This window comes from Salvelinus fontinalis, chromosome 12 (genome assembly GCF_029448725.1).
Source record: "Salvelinus fontinalis isolate EN_2023a chromosome 12, ASM2944872v1, whole genome shotgun sequence".
Taxonomy (NCBI): Eukaryota; Metazoa; Chordata; class Actinopteri; order Salmoniformes; family Salmonidae; genus Salvelinus; species Salvelinus fontinalis.
Window position 1 is genome coordinate 36,338,611 of NC_074676.1, and position 14,692 is coordinate 36,353,302.

Here is a 14,692-nt window from a genome sequence, read left to right on the forward strand (position 1 = left end):
GCACTACTCCATAAAATCAATTTAAGCATAATGAAACATCACACTAATCTTAATTCGTGGAAAACATTTTACTAATTTGACAATAAAGCATGATGTTCTATTTACATTTCAAAATAGAAATTACCTTTCAAATATATAACACATTTCAAAATAAACAATTGTATTGTATAAAATGAACTATTGCTTTGACAGATGTAAAAGTGATAGGCCTATACAGTCAGTTTTTAAAAAGATTACAGAGTTCCTCCCTTAGTAGTATCAAACCATAACTAATAATTTCTTCACAAATTATGTAACAAAAAGAAACCCCTATTACCCTAAACAATCATTTGGGAAAAAAGTACTTTAAGCAAATGCCCTGTGTTTAAATAGCTTCTCATTCAATGGCCTTGAACACTGCATAGTATAAATCCCTATAAGAAGTAATTTGGCCCCAGTTTCACTGGCAGAGGCAGAGACTGAGAGGTTATTAGCCTATTTCTGGTCACCCATAGGCTCGTAATGTGTTCTATGCCTGTATAGACAGTAGTGCTGAATGATGAACACCACATCGAAGAATATGGACAACAAACCAAGTCCAGCCTTTGTGGGGTCGCCAAAGATGAGCTTCCATTCATCTAGGAAACAATAGAAACATTATATGATACCCTGACATACTACATCACATGCTGAATTATTTAATGGTTTAAGGCAGAATGTGTGACTGATGGAACTAATCTGAATAACAACATCAAAATGTTTCACTATTTCAATTTACTATTATACCATGTTTAATACCATTATTTAAACCATTTTATTTTCCACTTTCTTTATGGTTTTGTTGTTGTTATTCTTTATGCTGATGACTTTTTCTTATGATTTGTCTGCTCTTCTCCCAAACACAGGGAAAGAGATGGTGAATTGGTGGGCGGGCTTGTGCGTGGGTGGGCATGAAAAGGAAATTATTCTACATAATTGTGCCACTGTGTCATGTTAATGTGCAGGAATAATTGTAAAAAAATAAAAAAATAAAAATTTAAGTTAAGTAAAACCCATGAAGATAGAAGCTATATAAATAAACAATGAATGACTGCAATTGAAGACACATTTTCAATTGTTGGGACTGTCCTTTGACTGTGGTTTTCACTTTGACTAATTACCGTATGTTTTACTGAGGTGTCTGCACATTGGTGATCTATGGTATGCGTGAGCAGCCTTACTGTTGTTATACGACTGAAGGATCATCTGAATGAGACTGAAGCTGCCTCCTATGAAGTCCAGCAACACATTGCCAATGCTCCACCCTTCCGTGCTTTGTCTTTGGTAGTTCATGTAGGCCTGAGGACACACACAGACAGTGTATTGATGATAGACAATGTAGTGGTGATCATGAAAATCAACAATATCTACTGTAACATAAATTATAATTGTGTATAAGCTAAAACCATTCAATATGCAGTCAAATATTGTGAAATCCATACCTGTGGGATGTATTTGACGAGGGTGATACCTAACTTAATGTAGGAGAAATAATAGAGATATTCCAGCCAGGTGATCTTATTGGCCACAGCAACAAAGAGGGTGACCAGGGCGAATGTCCATCCAATCACCAGAAGGCCAATAGCGATCTTGGACAACTTCTGCCCTCCTCTCTTTACCACACACATACAGGAACACAGTCATTACTTTCAACAAGCGTTTAACTGTCAATGTTCATTTGAGGCCTTGACAACAATGCTTTCCTTTCAAAGGATCAGACATACAGTATCTTTTTGCCAACAATCAAAACATAAGCTGATCATTATTTTTCTCCAGCCTATAACCAAAGAGGGACATCTAGGAAGTTATTTTACTAGTCTTCTGTTACTCACCTCATAGATGGCACACTGACAGATATACACAAGTGTCAGCAGAACTGCATGGAGACTGAAAAACACATCATTGGCATCCACTGGGTTCACACCGTTTGGATTATTCTTCACAAACTCTTCCTAAAAAAAATATTTAAAATATAACTATATGGAGTAAAAAACAAGTCAATAGGTCCATAGAAGACCAACATATTTGAACAAATCCCCATTGGTGTCAATGCATGAATGACACAAAAATCTGAGTTGTGCATGTAGATCTCAAATTAGGATTTGTCCCAATTTGTTACACTGTTAGTGAGGGCATGCAGAGCTCTTACCTTCATGTACGGAACCCAGAAGAGGCCTACATTGAAGACACTGTACGCAATGAAGCCTGTCAAGTTGAGTGCCAGGAAATCAAAGTTCAACCCCACCACACTGTCAAATAGACAAAGTCAGAAATCAAATCCAGATGCACTTTAAGTCTAAATCATTTAAGGCTGAGATTAAATTGTTTAAGAAATAAATATGACAGTTTGAGGCACTACCTTTTTCTTCTCCAGTTCTCATATACTTGAGGGTAGAATGAGATAGACCATGCAAGGAAGTAAATCCACCCAATTAATTGGTTAATGATATCGATTATGTTGCTTCTAATGACCAAGAAACGGATTCTGGTCTTAAAGCTGGAAAACATAAAGAGACTCTTAAGTACATTGTGTTGGTTTAAAATCTGTCTGAAATGTGACATGTGGGAAATTCTCAGAGTTGAAATTCGCTAAAAGACAGAAACTGAGAACAACTCACCTTGCAATGTCAGCGTTGTTACTGTATAAATAGGCGGTCACCTGACCCACATGCTCTGCATGAACCTCAAATGTGCTTGATATGGCGTTTGCAGGCAATTGTACCTGGAAATCAAAAATACAGCAAATATAAAAAATATATAAAACCGTTATGCCTACAACAGAGTATTGATGTTTTACACACTGTGGCTACTGTAGTTCTTTGAAATATGACAGATTCAGATCTCAGATTGCATTAATAATCAATTACATGGTGTTTTGGTCATGCTTTTCAGTAAGTTTGAGTGGTTTAAAAAGCATACCTGCTGAGGCAGTTGAAGTATCGAGGTAACATTTGCAGAGGAGTCAGTGAAGTTAAAATAAATAAGTGCGGACACATTAAGAGGAGAGCTGCAAAAAGAAATAAAACGCCAAACACTGCATTATAACATTAAAACACATCACAACAAATAGACATACATGGAATACTGATACAAACTGGCAATAGATGCCCAGATATAAGAAAAGTTACCTAGGTGTTATGGTGATATTGGCTGAACCTTTGACCTCCAGATTTACAGTGGCTGGAGCAGACAGGGATACACTCCCATCTGTTGAAAGAATATGATATTGCAGTTTTCAAATAGGGCTGTTTAGCAAAATGTATTATTCCTAAAACAGTACTTGGGCTTGAGGAGACGATGAATATGACTAGATCTCCTCTGATAACCAGGGTCCTTCAATTCTGATGGTGCTTTCAAGACAACTGGGAATTCGGGGAAAAACGGTCAAATCGTGACATCAGTGATCTTCAGGTTGGCGCTCTAGAAAGAGGGCCGAGTTCAATGACTGTTCAAAACGATTTTTCCCACTTCCAAGTTGTCTTGAAGTTGTAGTGTTCCAAGTTCCCAGTTGTTTTGAACGCAGCAAAAGTGCCATTAACAAGCTCTGCAAACGTCATAATGGTACTCACCAAAATATCGAGTTTCGCAGAACAACTATAGTCATTACTACCGTTACACACAGTACACACAGTATGCACTTCCAAAAAGGTATAAATAAAACGTTTTTGACCAAGTGCGCATGCGCTAAATCCACCTTCAGCACCTCCAATAAATTCACTCATTACTGCCACTCACAGGTTGGCTGATCCAGCAGCACAGTATCCCGAAAGATCATTGATTTTATTTAGACCTTTTCCTGATTGCCTAGTGACTTTTACACCTACATACATGTACATATTACCTCGTACCCCTGCATATTGACTCAATACCGGTACTCTTTTTATTGCCTTGTTATGGTTATTTTGTTACCGTTTCCCTTTTGTTATTTGCTCATCTTTTCTTACTTTTTAACCCTGCATTGTTGTTGAAGGGCTCGTAAGTAAGAATTTCATGGTAAAGTCAACATCTGTTGTAAGCTATTCGGCGATCATGAGAAATACAATTTGACTATAACGTTTGCAGAGTTAATGGGATATGGTTAATGGGATTTTGAATTGCAGGATCCTGGAGAGGAGATTTTGTCCTATTTTTCTTCTTCTCAAGCCAAGATACTGGTTCAGATGGTGCCTTCAAGAAAACTGGGATCTCTGAAAAATACAAGGTCAAATCATTACGTCAGTGATCTTCAGGTTGGAGCTGTAGAAAGAAGCCTCATGCCGTGTTCAAAACAACTAGGAACTCGGGAAAAAAAACTATTTGAACGTCATACAAATCAGAATTCCAACTCGACTTTCTGACCTGAAGATCACTGAAGTCATGATTTGACTTTGAGTTAAGTTGTTTTACAGCGCTCACGGCCTAGTCGGAACTAGGAAACGTCCAACTTGCTAACTGGTTGTAGTTATACACCTGCAGCGTTCAACTACATTTCCGAGCTTCCTAGTTCTGACTAGCATAAGAAACGCAGCATGAGTTCCCGAGTTGATGACCGATTTTTCCCGATTTCCCAGTTATTTTGAACGCGGCAAGATTACCAGCTATTAAAATCATAGCTTGTTGGTTGAACAAGGGCAAACTCACCACATGTAATGACCGTACAGAGTGTTATGAACAAGACTGAAAGAAAGTTATTATCTGCCATCTTCAGGGCACGAGCCTTGCTGAATTCTAAAAGTGCAAAAGAGGAACAGATGAGGAGCACTGCTGACCAAATGATCTGCATTAGCTAGGTAACATATGCTGCCATATAAAGTCAGACTTACAACAGCAATGTGCCCTATTCATTTACGGTAAATCAGCTTGCTACATGGCTGAGTCTTAACAATAGTTTGTTCAACTAACTAATCGTGAAATCAACAGATTAACATTATACGCTACCGCAGCTGAGTGGACCTCTGCTTCCGTCAGCTGGCATTAGGTCATATGACTTGGCTCATCTGACTTGTATGACGCGCTGTCTTGGACGCGTTCAAGACTTTCCATGTTGTGGGATGTTTTTTAAAATTTAACCTTTATTTAACTAGGCAAGTCAGTTAACACATTCTTATTTACAATGACGGCCTACATCGGCCAAATCCGGACGACGCTGAGCCAATTGTGCTCCGCCCTATGGGATTCCCAATCACGGCCGGCTGTGATAGAGACTTTTTTTACTTGTGCCGAGTTCATATTATAGTTGGAACTAGGACATTGGAAAATGTGCAACTTTCTGAATTGTTGAACACGGCGTGTGTAGACTATAACTACAACCAGTTAGTAAATCGAACATTTCAGAGATTCCTAGTTCCAACTAGCATATTGACTTGGAGCCTCGTGACTCTACTTTGACTTATGACTTGAAAATATCTGGCCAGGTTTTGTCACTCATTTTGTGGCACAGTTGATGTGCTAGTCGAAACTAGGAAACGTCCGACTTGCTAACAGATTGTAGTTATACACGTGCCGCGTTCAATTGCAGACTAGGGCCTCTGATTGGACCAGCAAACAGTAAATCAACACAGGTCGGGTTAGCTAGCGAACAGATTGCTGATTTGCTTCAGAGCCGGCGCCCAGAATGAATCCGTTTGCACGGGCATTTGATTTCCATAGGGTGGGGTACGTTTTGGTCACGGGTCCTCTTATTTGGTTATATGTGTAAAATAAAACATATATAAGTGTTGAATAAATTGTATTCGTGGAGTGCATTTGTTATAACTATAAAACAGAAAGCATTGGTCATGAAACCCGGTATAATATAATTTTTTATAACGACAACATTTAAATAAATACCCAACCAAGACGCACGGTCAGCAAAATGCATGGTCAAATGACGAAAACATCAGTAGCCTAAACATCATTACAATGGCCAAGTGTGCTTGATAATAGTGCATTTTTTTGTTTCATTAAGACAGTAGTAAACATTTCCCCCGTTTTTTTCCACCGACGAGCCATTAGATCGAGTTATGGAGGAAACTGACGCCTTTTCAGCTTGAATGGAGGATGTTGTATTTACGAGACGGTCCACTAGGGACACTAGTAAATTACCAGCTGAATACATTAAAGTCTGACGTACAACGAGAATCGACGTAAAAGGAGCAAAAGCGCCATCTTTCGGCTGGTTGGGCTAATAGTAGGCTATGCTATAAGGATATTATTCTAACCTAGGCCTGTCCTCCTCGCCCTAACTCGAAGTCCTCCTGCACCGAGTCGTGTCAGTCAGGCTAGTCCTCATCAGCATTCACAGGATGATTATGTGCTTTTTATCCAAGCAATGTACATAAAACAAATACATGTATTTTTGTGTACAGCTGTCATGTTTAAAATAGAACACAGCCTATAATAAAACAAGGTCATTCTTATTTCTATAGTCACAACCAAGTAAGTGAAAAGTAGCCTATGCAGGCTTAATTTTCTAAATATATCTTATCCTGCAGTGAAAGAAGAAACAGAATACATCTTAGGTATTTTCCTTTGGGATTAACACCAAGCATGCTTATGCTTCTAAAGTACAGTACATTTTACAGGGAATTCTATCAATCATCAATAATTTTTCTTCATTGTGACCCCTTTAGTTTTGACAAGAAGATTTCCTATTTTATTGTAAAAGCGTAACAAGATCACGTTACGTTTTATCTCAACATTTTCAACATAATTTATTTGGCAGTTTTCTACATAACATTTGGTTTCACAATAAACAGAAACTCATACGCCTCCAGTTACTGCCAGTTTGAGATGGGGTATAAAAAAAAATACACCATGTTCCATGCTTTTGGAAATGTTCTTCATAAGACGTTGTTGAGTAATATGTCAAATGGAAGTTCATTATTTATGGGCATCTCTTTTCTCTCATTTTACATAATTGTATATTGCATATGTAACAGTTCAACTCGCCCCGATAACTTTTAAAGTTTCAAGGGCCATTAGGGCATATTTTTTGGGCCAAAGGATGCCAACAACATTATTGGATGACAACATATTTCCTTCCCAGTGTGATGATTGTTTGTTTGATATCTGTCACTACTTTAAAAATATGTAAAGTGTTAACTATTCAATGGATGCAAATGGATCAAAGAATCAAATTGTTGAGGATAAGTAGATCTTACAACTATCAAAGCAAGTCAAATTTTCAAGTTGATTTGAAGATATTTACACTTGTATTATGTTGACTGATACCATCTGGTCTCAATAACACTTTGCCAAATGGGAGGTACAAGTATTTTCCCAACTGCCCAATTGACTTTGGGGATGCTATACAAATCTGATATGAATCAAGTTCAGGGATGTCACATAGTGGCTAGTATGGCAAGAGTTTTCTTTTAACAAGGAAAAAAAGGGTGCAGTCATTTAAATTCAGACTGACGGGACAATTACATTTCAGAACATTATGCAAGTCTTTGCAAGTTCCTAGCAAATTAATCTTCCTAAGCAATGACCAACACAACAAAACAACTGCCACCCAAGACATCCTAAATATTATTTTCTTGTCTCAGCCCTTATGTATTGTTAAATCAGAGGAGGCTGGTGGGCTCATTGTAATGGCTGGAATAGAATTAATGGAACGTTATCAAACACATAAAACATACGGAAACCACATGTTTGATTCCATTACATTTATTCTATTCCAGCCATTAAATTTATCCCGTCCTCTTATAACTTCAATAATGGATGCTACTTTTAACATAATTGCTTGTGTCAAAACCAGGTATTGAATCTTACATAAACACAGAGGCTGATATTCAATCAATTGCAGACAGTGGGTTTCCAGACAGTGTTTTCATTGCTGTTATACAAAAGATATTAAGGAGTCTGCGTGTGGTCCACATTTTCTTAATTCTAAGGATGTAGTTGATTTTTACAGTTAATAAATGACTAAAACAAACCCTTGTCCTGTACACTGATTGCTGGCCTGGCTCCTTGGACCTTAGATCCTTCTCCAATAGCAATGAGGGGCCTCAGGGAAATGGAAGCCCTCCCGAAAAACATAATAACATTAAAAAAATAAAAAATTATGGTTGAGTACAGATATTTTGCAGATGTTCTCACAGATGCAGCTAAATGCTTATGTTTCTAGCTCCAACAGTACAGTAATACCTAACAATACAAAACAATACACGCAAATCCCAAAAATAAAAAGACAGACATCAAGAAATATCAGAACGAGCAATGTCAGAATCCGGAATGTAAATATATACACTGAGTGTACAAACATTAGGAACGCCTTCCTAATATTGAGTGGTCTTTTGCCCTCAGAACAGCCTCAATTTGTTGGGGCATAGACTCTACAAGGTGTCGAAAGCATTCCACAGGGATGCTGGCTAGTAATACTGACTAAGGTTCAGGGCAGGATGCTAGGCGGAGGCCGGCTAGTGGTGACAATCAAACATTCTGTTGGCCTCGAGATAGAAGCTGTGTATCAGTCTTTTGGTCCCAACTTTGATGCATCTGTACTGTCGTCACCATCTAGATGGTAGTGGGTGAACAGACTGTGGCTCGGGTGGCTGAAGTCCTTGATGATCTTCTTGGCCTTCCTGTGACACTGGATGCTGTAGATATCCTGGAGGCCAGGCAGTGTGTGCCTGGTGAATCAATGTGCTTACCGCACCACCCTCTGGAGAGCCCTACAGTTGCGGACGGTCCAATTACCGTACCAGGCGGTGATACAGCCCGACAGCATGCCCTCAATGGTGCATCTTTAGAATTTTGTGAGGGTCTTCAACAGTTTGTCACTCATCATTTCACTGGACTTAAGCCAAGGAAAGCATTGCAGTGGCATTTGATTGTGATGCTCAAATTGTTCAAATTCTACCTCTTCCCAGCAATTGTAAAACATACTGTACTACTAGTTGTCATGCGAGAGGAGGTGTGGCTGATTAAGAGAACAGGGTTGGTGGAGGGGTGAAGAAGATATCAAATGGCAGCTACTGTATAAAGCAGTAGGGAACTCAACAAGACAGAGAAGACAGGTCATTTCTGCAAGGATATTTTGTGTTTTGAGAAGCTTATTTGCGACATGTTCTGCTTTGTTGGTAGGCTTGTGTGTTTATATGCTGACCTATTGCTTGTTAATATGCTTGTCTGATTCTTAATTCATATTTAACTAACTTTTAGCCTATGCTGTGGTAAAAGAAACAAGTTGAGGCTGCTGTTTTAAGAGACAGAGGTTATGGTTAATCTGATGAATGCATGCTAACTTTTATTAGAACATAGTCAGAGCTTCTGCCAAACCCAACATTGCTGCACAAAACAGCTCCACACATCCAAGTGTTTGAAATCAAGAGGTCAGGATTGGGGTCTGGAAAACAAACATACCAGTATTGTAAATGGGGTGGCCCTGTCAGGAAAACATCCCGTTGACAGTGTGGTGGTATTAAAAAGAGAACGTTTCTCAGGCTTTACATCCTGTCCTGTTCTTACAGTGGACCATAGAAGCAGTGACACCATGAAGTTCCAGGCTTTGTTCTTTCTCTTGCTCCTGGCATGCATGTACCTCAGCATGGCTCAAGGTAGGCACCATTAAATCTACTGTACTGTACATTCTATAGACTAATTATTATGAAGCTTATGTTCCCTGTAATTGGTGTAACAGTCTAAAGCCTATTGTTTGTCCTGATTTGTTCTTGTAATGAAGGTATTGTTGAAAAATCAACTGTACTTATAGCCACTCCACATTCTGTACACTAATAACGTGTTGCAGATAGAGTAGTAACCTCTCGTAATGGAGAGCATTATTCTGCACAAAGTCAGTTATTTCAATATAATGTTGTTGTTTTTTTTACAAGCTTCAACTGGTCCATACTATGTCCAGAAGAGAAAGATTTTTCAGCTCCAAATATTTTTCTTACCAGACAATTTTACACAGACTGATGGTTGTCTCTGTGATCCAATCCTTTCAAAACATTGTCTCAAATCACCTGGCACTAGATTTCACAACCATTTCAATAGTTATGTACATGGCTTATGCTGCACTTGCAAGCAGTTCTCATATTTGCATTATTAGAAATTGTGAATATGAATAGTCCTGGTGATATGTCTTCTCTTGCACACATCTGCAATACATTTACTCAAAAAAACATTATTAGAAAACGATCACACTGTAATATTTCGCAACTTCAACTGCACATTTCAAACCATGTGTAACTGAAATATCAGTCAGTGGAGACGGCTGAGGAGAGGACAACTCATTGTAATAGCTGGAATGGAACAAATGGAATGGCATCAAACCATGTGTTTGATGTATTTGATACCATTCCACTCATTCCGCACCAGCCACTACCAGGAGTCTGTCCTCCCCAATTAAAGTGCCACCAACCTCCTGTGATGTTAGTACATTATAATTTATTAAATTGAAATGTAAGCACAAAGTATAATAGTAACCATTTCCTTTCCCCCTGGTTGTTGTCAGGCTCTTATGGGAACTGCTGCCTGAAGCACGTTGCTGGCCTGAAGAAGAACACCAAGAGGAACGTGATGAGCTACAGGATACAGGAAACAGATGGCGACTGCAACATCAAGGCTGTTGTGTGAGTGTGTTAGAACACCTCCTCACCTTCTGTCCCTAAGTCCTCACTCCCCAAACAACAACAAAGCTACACAGTCAGTCCATCATTGGGACACTGGTAAGGTAGAACAAATCCTCCAGTTGCCTGCAATGGATGCCAAGAAGGCTTTTTGGCAGAGAAATTTGGTATTTTTCTACATATTTTGATATCCTTTTTTTCTCCTCGTAGAATGTGAATCTAAAAAACAATACTGAGTCTGAGTGTCTAACGGAAAACAAACACTTTTTATCCCACCACGTGTCTCATATCTGTAGGTTCATGCTGAAGAAACGGAAGACTGTTTGTGCCAATCCCAGCCAGAAGTGGGTACAGAATCTGATGACTGTTGTCGATAAGCAGCAAAGCAACTAGGTACAACTCTCACTCTTAACTAATCCTTTTAGAAATGCTTCTGCGTTTGACAAGTTTACAGTATCTAATTATGGCCTTTTTGTATCAATAGCTTCCTGAGAAAAGAGAATGAGGGGATGTAGTTGAGCTGCTGCTTCGTTGGAGAGTCTTTTAACCAGTGTATGCCAATTTCCATATGTCAAGTGAAATGTGTGGGCAAATATATGACATATCATCCTGTATGTAGAATGTGAGCTTCATCATTACATTACTCATTATATTACAGTTTGGCTTAATGAGTTTATATCACATGCTTTTGGGAGAATACCTGAGGTTCCATTGTTAAGGTGGCAATCCAGTAGCATAGCAAGACAACTATACTGTATTACTGTATTCACTGTTAGCATTAGATGACTAACCATGAATGGTGCCTGCTAGTAATGAGCCACTTGGCAGCTTAGCATTATTGTGTGTGTGCTGTGCTGCCTCTGCCTATATGCAGACTACATGCTGACTGTAGGGCCCCTGACCACTAAACTTTTATATAAAGCTACAATTTCTATTTTGATTTCAATCACTACTATGTGAAAACATTATTTGTATAAGTTCACATTTGTAATAAAAATGTAATAAAGTACAAAATGTTGATACATCTCAGAAATATCAATGGATATGTCAATAGGGAATACATAAAACTAATTAAGAATATATATTAATAGAAAGACATATTTTCATGATGTCCATAATAACCATCTTCCCCACAGTTGTCTTCATATTCATCCTTTTTAATTGTATGATTCCAAGGACAGCTCATTACACTCTATCTATACATTAACTCTTTATACTGCACAAGTTTCATTTGAAAAAAAGCTTTCACTCCTCTCATTGCCTTCAGCATTTACAGACACAGAACTTCAGCTCTCTGAAGCTTATCACTTGTAATGCCACATATCTACCTGAAATGTGATACAGTATGATGGGCAGAGAATCAATAACAGTTTATACATGTTCATTCTTGCTACAGTCACCATTTTAAGGCAAGTGTGATGCCCCAGGAGAAATCTCTCTATGTATCACCTCCTGTCCCTGCCCTCAGTGGAGTGTGACAGGGAGGCTCCAATATGCTGCAGAGGACAAGGTTCCCATGAGAAGATCTCTGAGACTACACAATGAGACATAAATCCAACCTTGTCTAATTGGTTTGCCTCTGTTTCTTTCCAAGGACACACACAGTATCTCTTTCATCGCTACTAGTGGCCTATTCCTCTTATTAATGTTGATTTAACACTATTGCTATACAGCCACTGAACTACTACAATGAAATTACACTAAAATATGTTCTATCAGGGTTCAAGAGTAATGTATTCAATCAATCTCAGACATCTGAATGGCTGCTTCTGAACTATAAACCACATACCCAACTTCCAGTGAACAAGGCATACAACTGTCAATACAATGCCATATGAACATGGACTGTGATCAATGTTCCAGAACACTGACTTCTTTGTATTTGCCAGGAGCACTGTGAGACTATAAACTATCTATAAACTTGTTTTTGGCCCACACCTCATATTTCTCAACAGTCTCACTTGAGAGGAAGAGAATAACAAGTGATTCATCTGAAAGGATGCTGTTGCAATGCCAAAAGGAAACAGGTCAACATTTGAATTTGAGCAGATATTCACGAGTGACTCAGTACTCAGTTCATAGAAGTTTGTTTTTTTTTATTTCAAAGATGCATGTGGGGGAATGAAATACTGAGAAAATGATCTATGCGTAAGCACAGAGAGAATTAGCTTCTTATTACATTCTTGCTCAAATTATTATCCACTCAACATGTTTTTGCAGATACCGAACTCTCATTCCAATCAGAAATGTTGAGATAAAGCTGAAATTAATTGGCTAATTGTGAAATTAAGTGTGTACAGTAGACACAAAGTTCCACAAACCTTCAGCACAGGCTTTCACCACTACATTATGATATTCAGGGGGTGGGAACTGTTCAACTGTAGACCTTAGGTTATTGACTCAGCTAAGACATAAAGCTCCCCAGAACCACAACAAACAGACCATTCCAAACATCACACGGGATAATGGATGTGATTAGTTACCCCTTATCACCAAAATGCTCCAGAAACATGATTTATTATTGTCCTATCATTTTAAAGAATTAGCAAAAGGAAAAGAGTCAAAGCAATGTTTCAGACATATTTAGAAATAGCCTAAAAAAAAGTATACATTCAAAGTGATTAAGTCAGGACTCCACTTAGGCACTAGCTTGGAGATAATTTGATAGTTTGTCTCTCCATTTTGTACTCACATGCTTGTCTTAAAACCTACAGGATCGGTGGGTCACCCACGTGATATCACTGCTTGGATCGTGACGGTTGAGCTAACATAGTCTAATGTGATTAGCATGAGGTTGTAAGTAACAAGAACACTTCCCAGGACATAGACATATCTGATATTGGCAGAAAGCTGAACTTCTTGTTAATCTAACTGCACTGTCCAATTTACAGTAGCTATTACAGTGAAATAATAGCATGCTATTGTTTGAGGAGAGTGCACAGTTATGAACTTGAAAATGTATTGATAAACCAATTAGGTACATTTGGGCAGTCTTGATACAACATTTTGAAAAGAAATGCAATGGTTCATTGCATCAGTCTAAAACTTTGCAAATACACTGCTGTCATCTGGTGGCTAAAATCTCAATTCTGCCTGGGCTGGAATAATACATTATGGCCTTTATCTTGCATTTCAAAGATGATGGTACAAAAAAATACAAAAAACACATGTTTTTTTCTTTGAATGATCTTTTACCAGATCTAATGTGTTGTATTCTCATACATTAATTTAACATTTCCACAAACATCAAAGTATTTCTTTTCAAATGGTATCAAGAATATGCATATCCTTGCTTCAGGTCCTGAGCTACAGGCAGTTAGACTTGGGTATGTAATTTTAGGCAAACTTTTTTTTAAAGGGGCGGATCCTTATTAACAAAGGCATGACTGGGGTTGATCTCATTATTGCAAAATATATTTCCCTGCCAGACTGCCAATCAATGGAGAGGAACAGAACAGGTACATGTACAAACTGTAAGAAACTGGCACACAATAATGAGAGAAAAGGAAAAGTGCTGACAGCTCTTATCACTGCTTGGATCATAGAGGTGGTAATAGCTTCAGGGGAAATGTATGTTGAGTAAGATGGGAGGGCAGTTAGAGAAACTGCTAATGTTTATACAATCCAACCGTCCTGATTTTTATGAGAGCGTAGGTTGCGTTATGAGTGACCTCATAAGAACCTGCAAAACCTCTAAAAAGGCTTTGGAAGTTTTATACTTTTATTGACTTTGACTGATAATAGAACAACATACTCTCTAGAATCTATTTTCTGTAAGATGTTGAGGTTCTGTGATGTCCATGTGTCACGTTCCTGACCTATTTCTGTTAGTTTGTTGTATGTGTTAGTTGGTCAGGACGTGAGTTTGGGTGGGCATTCTATGTTTTCTGTTTCTATGTTGGTTTATGGGTTGCCTGGTATGGCTCTTAATTAGAGGCAAGTGTTTGGCGTTCCTCTAATTAAGAGTCATATTTAGGTAGGTTGTTTCACAGTGTTCATTGTGGGTGGTTGTCTCCTGTGTCAGTGTTTGTCGCACCATACGGGACTGTTTCGGTTTGTTTGTTCATCGTTAATTTATGTGTAGGCTATTTTCCCTGTTCGTGCGTTATTCGTGTTATGTGAGTCCGTTGTCCAGGTCT

At 38.4% G+C, this 14,692-nt stretch overlaps 2 protein-coding genes across 4 annotated transcripts; one reads left to right on the plus strand and one right to left on the minus strand.

Annotated features, from left to right (window-relative positions):
- Positions 1 to 49: 49 nt before the first annotated feature.
- Positions 50 to 5,109, minus strand: LOC129867272 (cystinosin-like). 3 transcript variants are annotated; one of them, XM_055940560.1, is made up of 11 exons: positions 4,936 to 5,109; positions 4,642 to 4,725; positions 3,147 to 3,225; positions 2,938 to 3,025; positions 2,637 to 2,740; positions 2,378 to 2,515; positions 2,168 to 2,267; positions 1,851 to 1,970; positions 1,461 to 1,631; positions 1,200 to 1,317; positions 50 to 617 (listed from the first exon to the last, which is right to left on the minus strand). In XM_055940560.1, the coding sequence occupies exons 1-11, from the start codon at positions 4,970 to 4,972 to the stop codon at positions 475 to 477; spliced, it is 1,182 nt and encodes a 393-aa protein (XP_055796535.1). In that variant the 5' UTR covers positions 4,973 to 5,109; the 3' UTR covers positions 50 to 474. The 3 variants fall into 3 exon arrangements, with proteins under 3 accessions (XP_055796535.1, XP_055796534.1, XP_055796536.1); XM_055940559.1 differs by having other exon boundaries at positions 4,639 to 4,725; positions 4,936 to 5,107; XM_055940561.1 differs by having other exon boundaries at positions 4,639 to 4,725; positions 4,821 to 4,977.
- A 3,868-nt stretch (positions 5,110 to 8,977) lies between these two features.
- LOC129867273 (C-C motif chemokine 25-like) lies at positions 8,978 to 11,577 on the plus strand. Its single transcript, XM_055940562.1, has 5 exons — positions 8,978 to 9,062; positions 9,453 to 9,539; positions 10,439 to 10,556; positions 10,850 to 10,946; positions 11,038 to 11,577. Exons 1-4 carry the CDS (start codon positions 9,047 to 9,049, stop codon positions 10,944 to 10,946), a joined length of 318 nt encoding a protein of 105 aa, XP_055796537.1. The 5' UTR covers positions 8,978 to 9,046; the 3' UTR covers positions 11,038 to 11,577.
- Positions 11,578 to 14,692: the final 3,115 nt, after the last annotated feature.

What these genes read in the sequence shown, in the direction of transcription:
- LOC129867272 (XM_055940559.1), bottom strand. Translation starts at nt 4,972, where the DNA reads ATGCCAGCTGACGGAAGCAGAGGTCCACTCAGCTGCG. An exon ending in GTCAGTGTGCCATCTATGAG is followed by an intron (nt 1,632 to 1,850) that starts GTGAGTAACAGA and finishes TGTGTGGTAAAG; the next exon opens with AGAGGAGGGCAGAAGTTGTC. An exon ending in CCTTCAGTCGTATAACAACA is followed by an intron (nt 618 to 1,199) that starts GTAAGGCTGCTC and finishes ATTGTTTCCTAG; the next exon opens with ATGAATGGAAGCTCATCTTT.
- LOC129867273 (XM_055940562.1), top strand. An exon ending in GTACCTCAGCATGGCTCAAG is followed by an intron (nt 9,540 to 10,438) that starts GTAGGCACCATT and finishes GGTTGTTGTCAG; the next exon opens with GCTCTTATGGGAACTGCTGC. An exon ending in TGCAACATCAAGGCTGTTGT is followed by an intron (nt 10,557 to 10,849) that starts GTGAGTGTGTTA and finishes TCATATCTGTAG; the next exon opens with GTTCATGCTGAAGAAACGGA.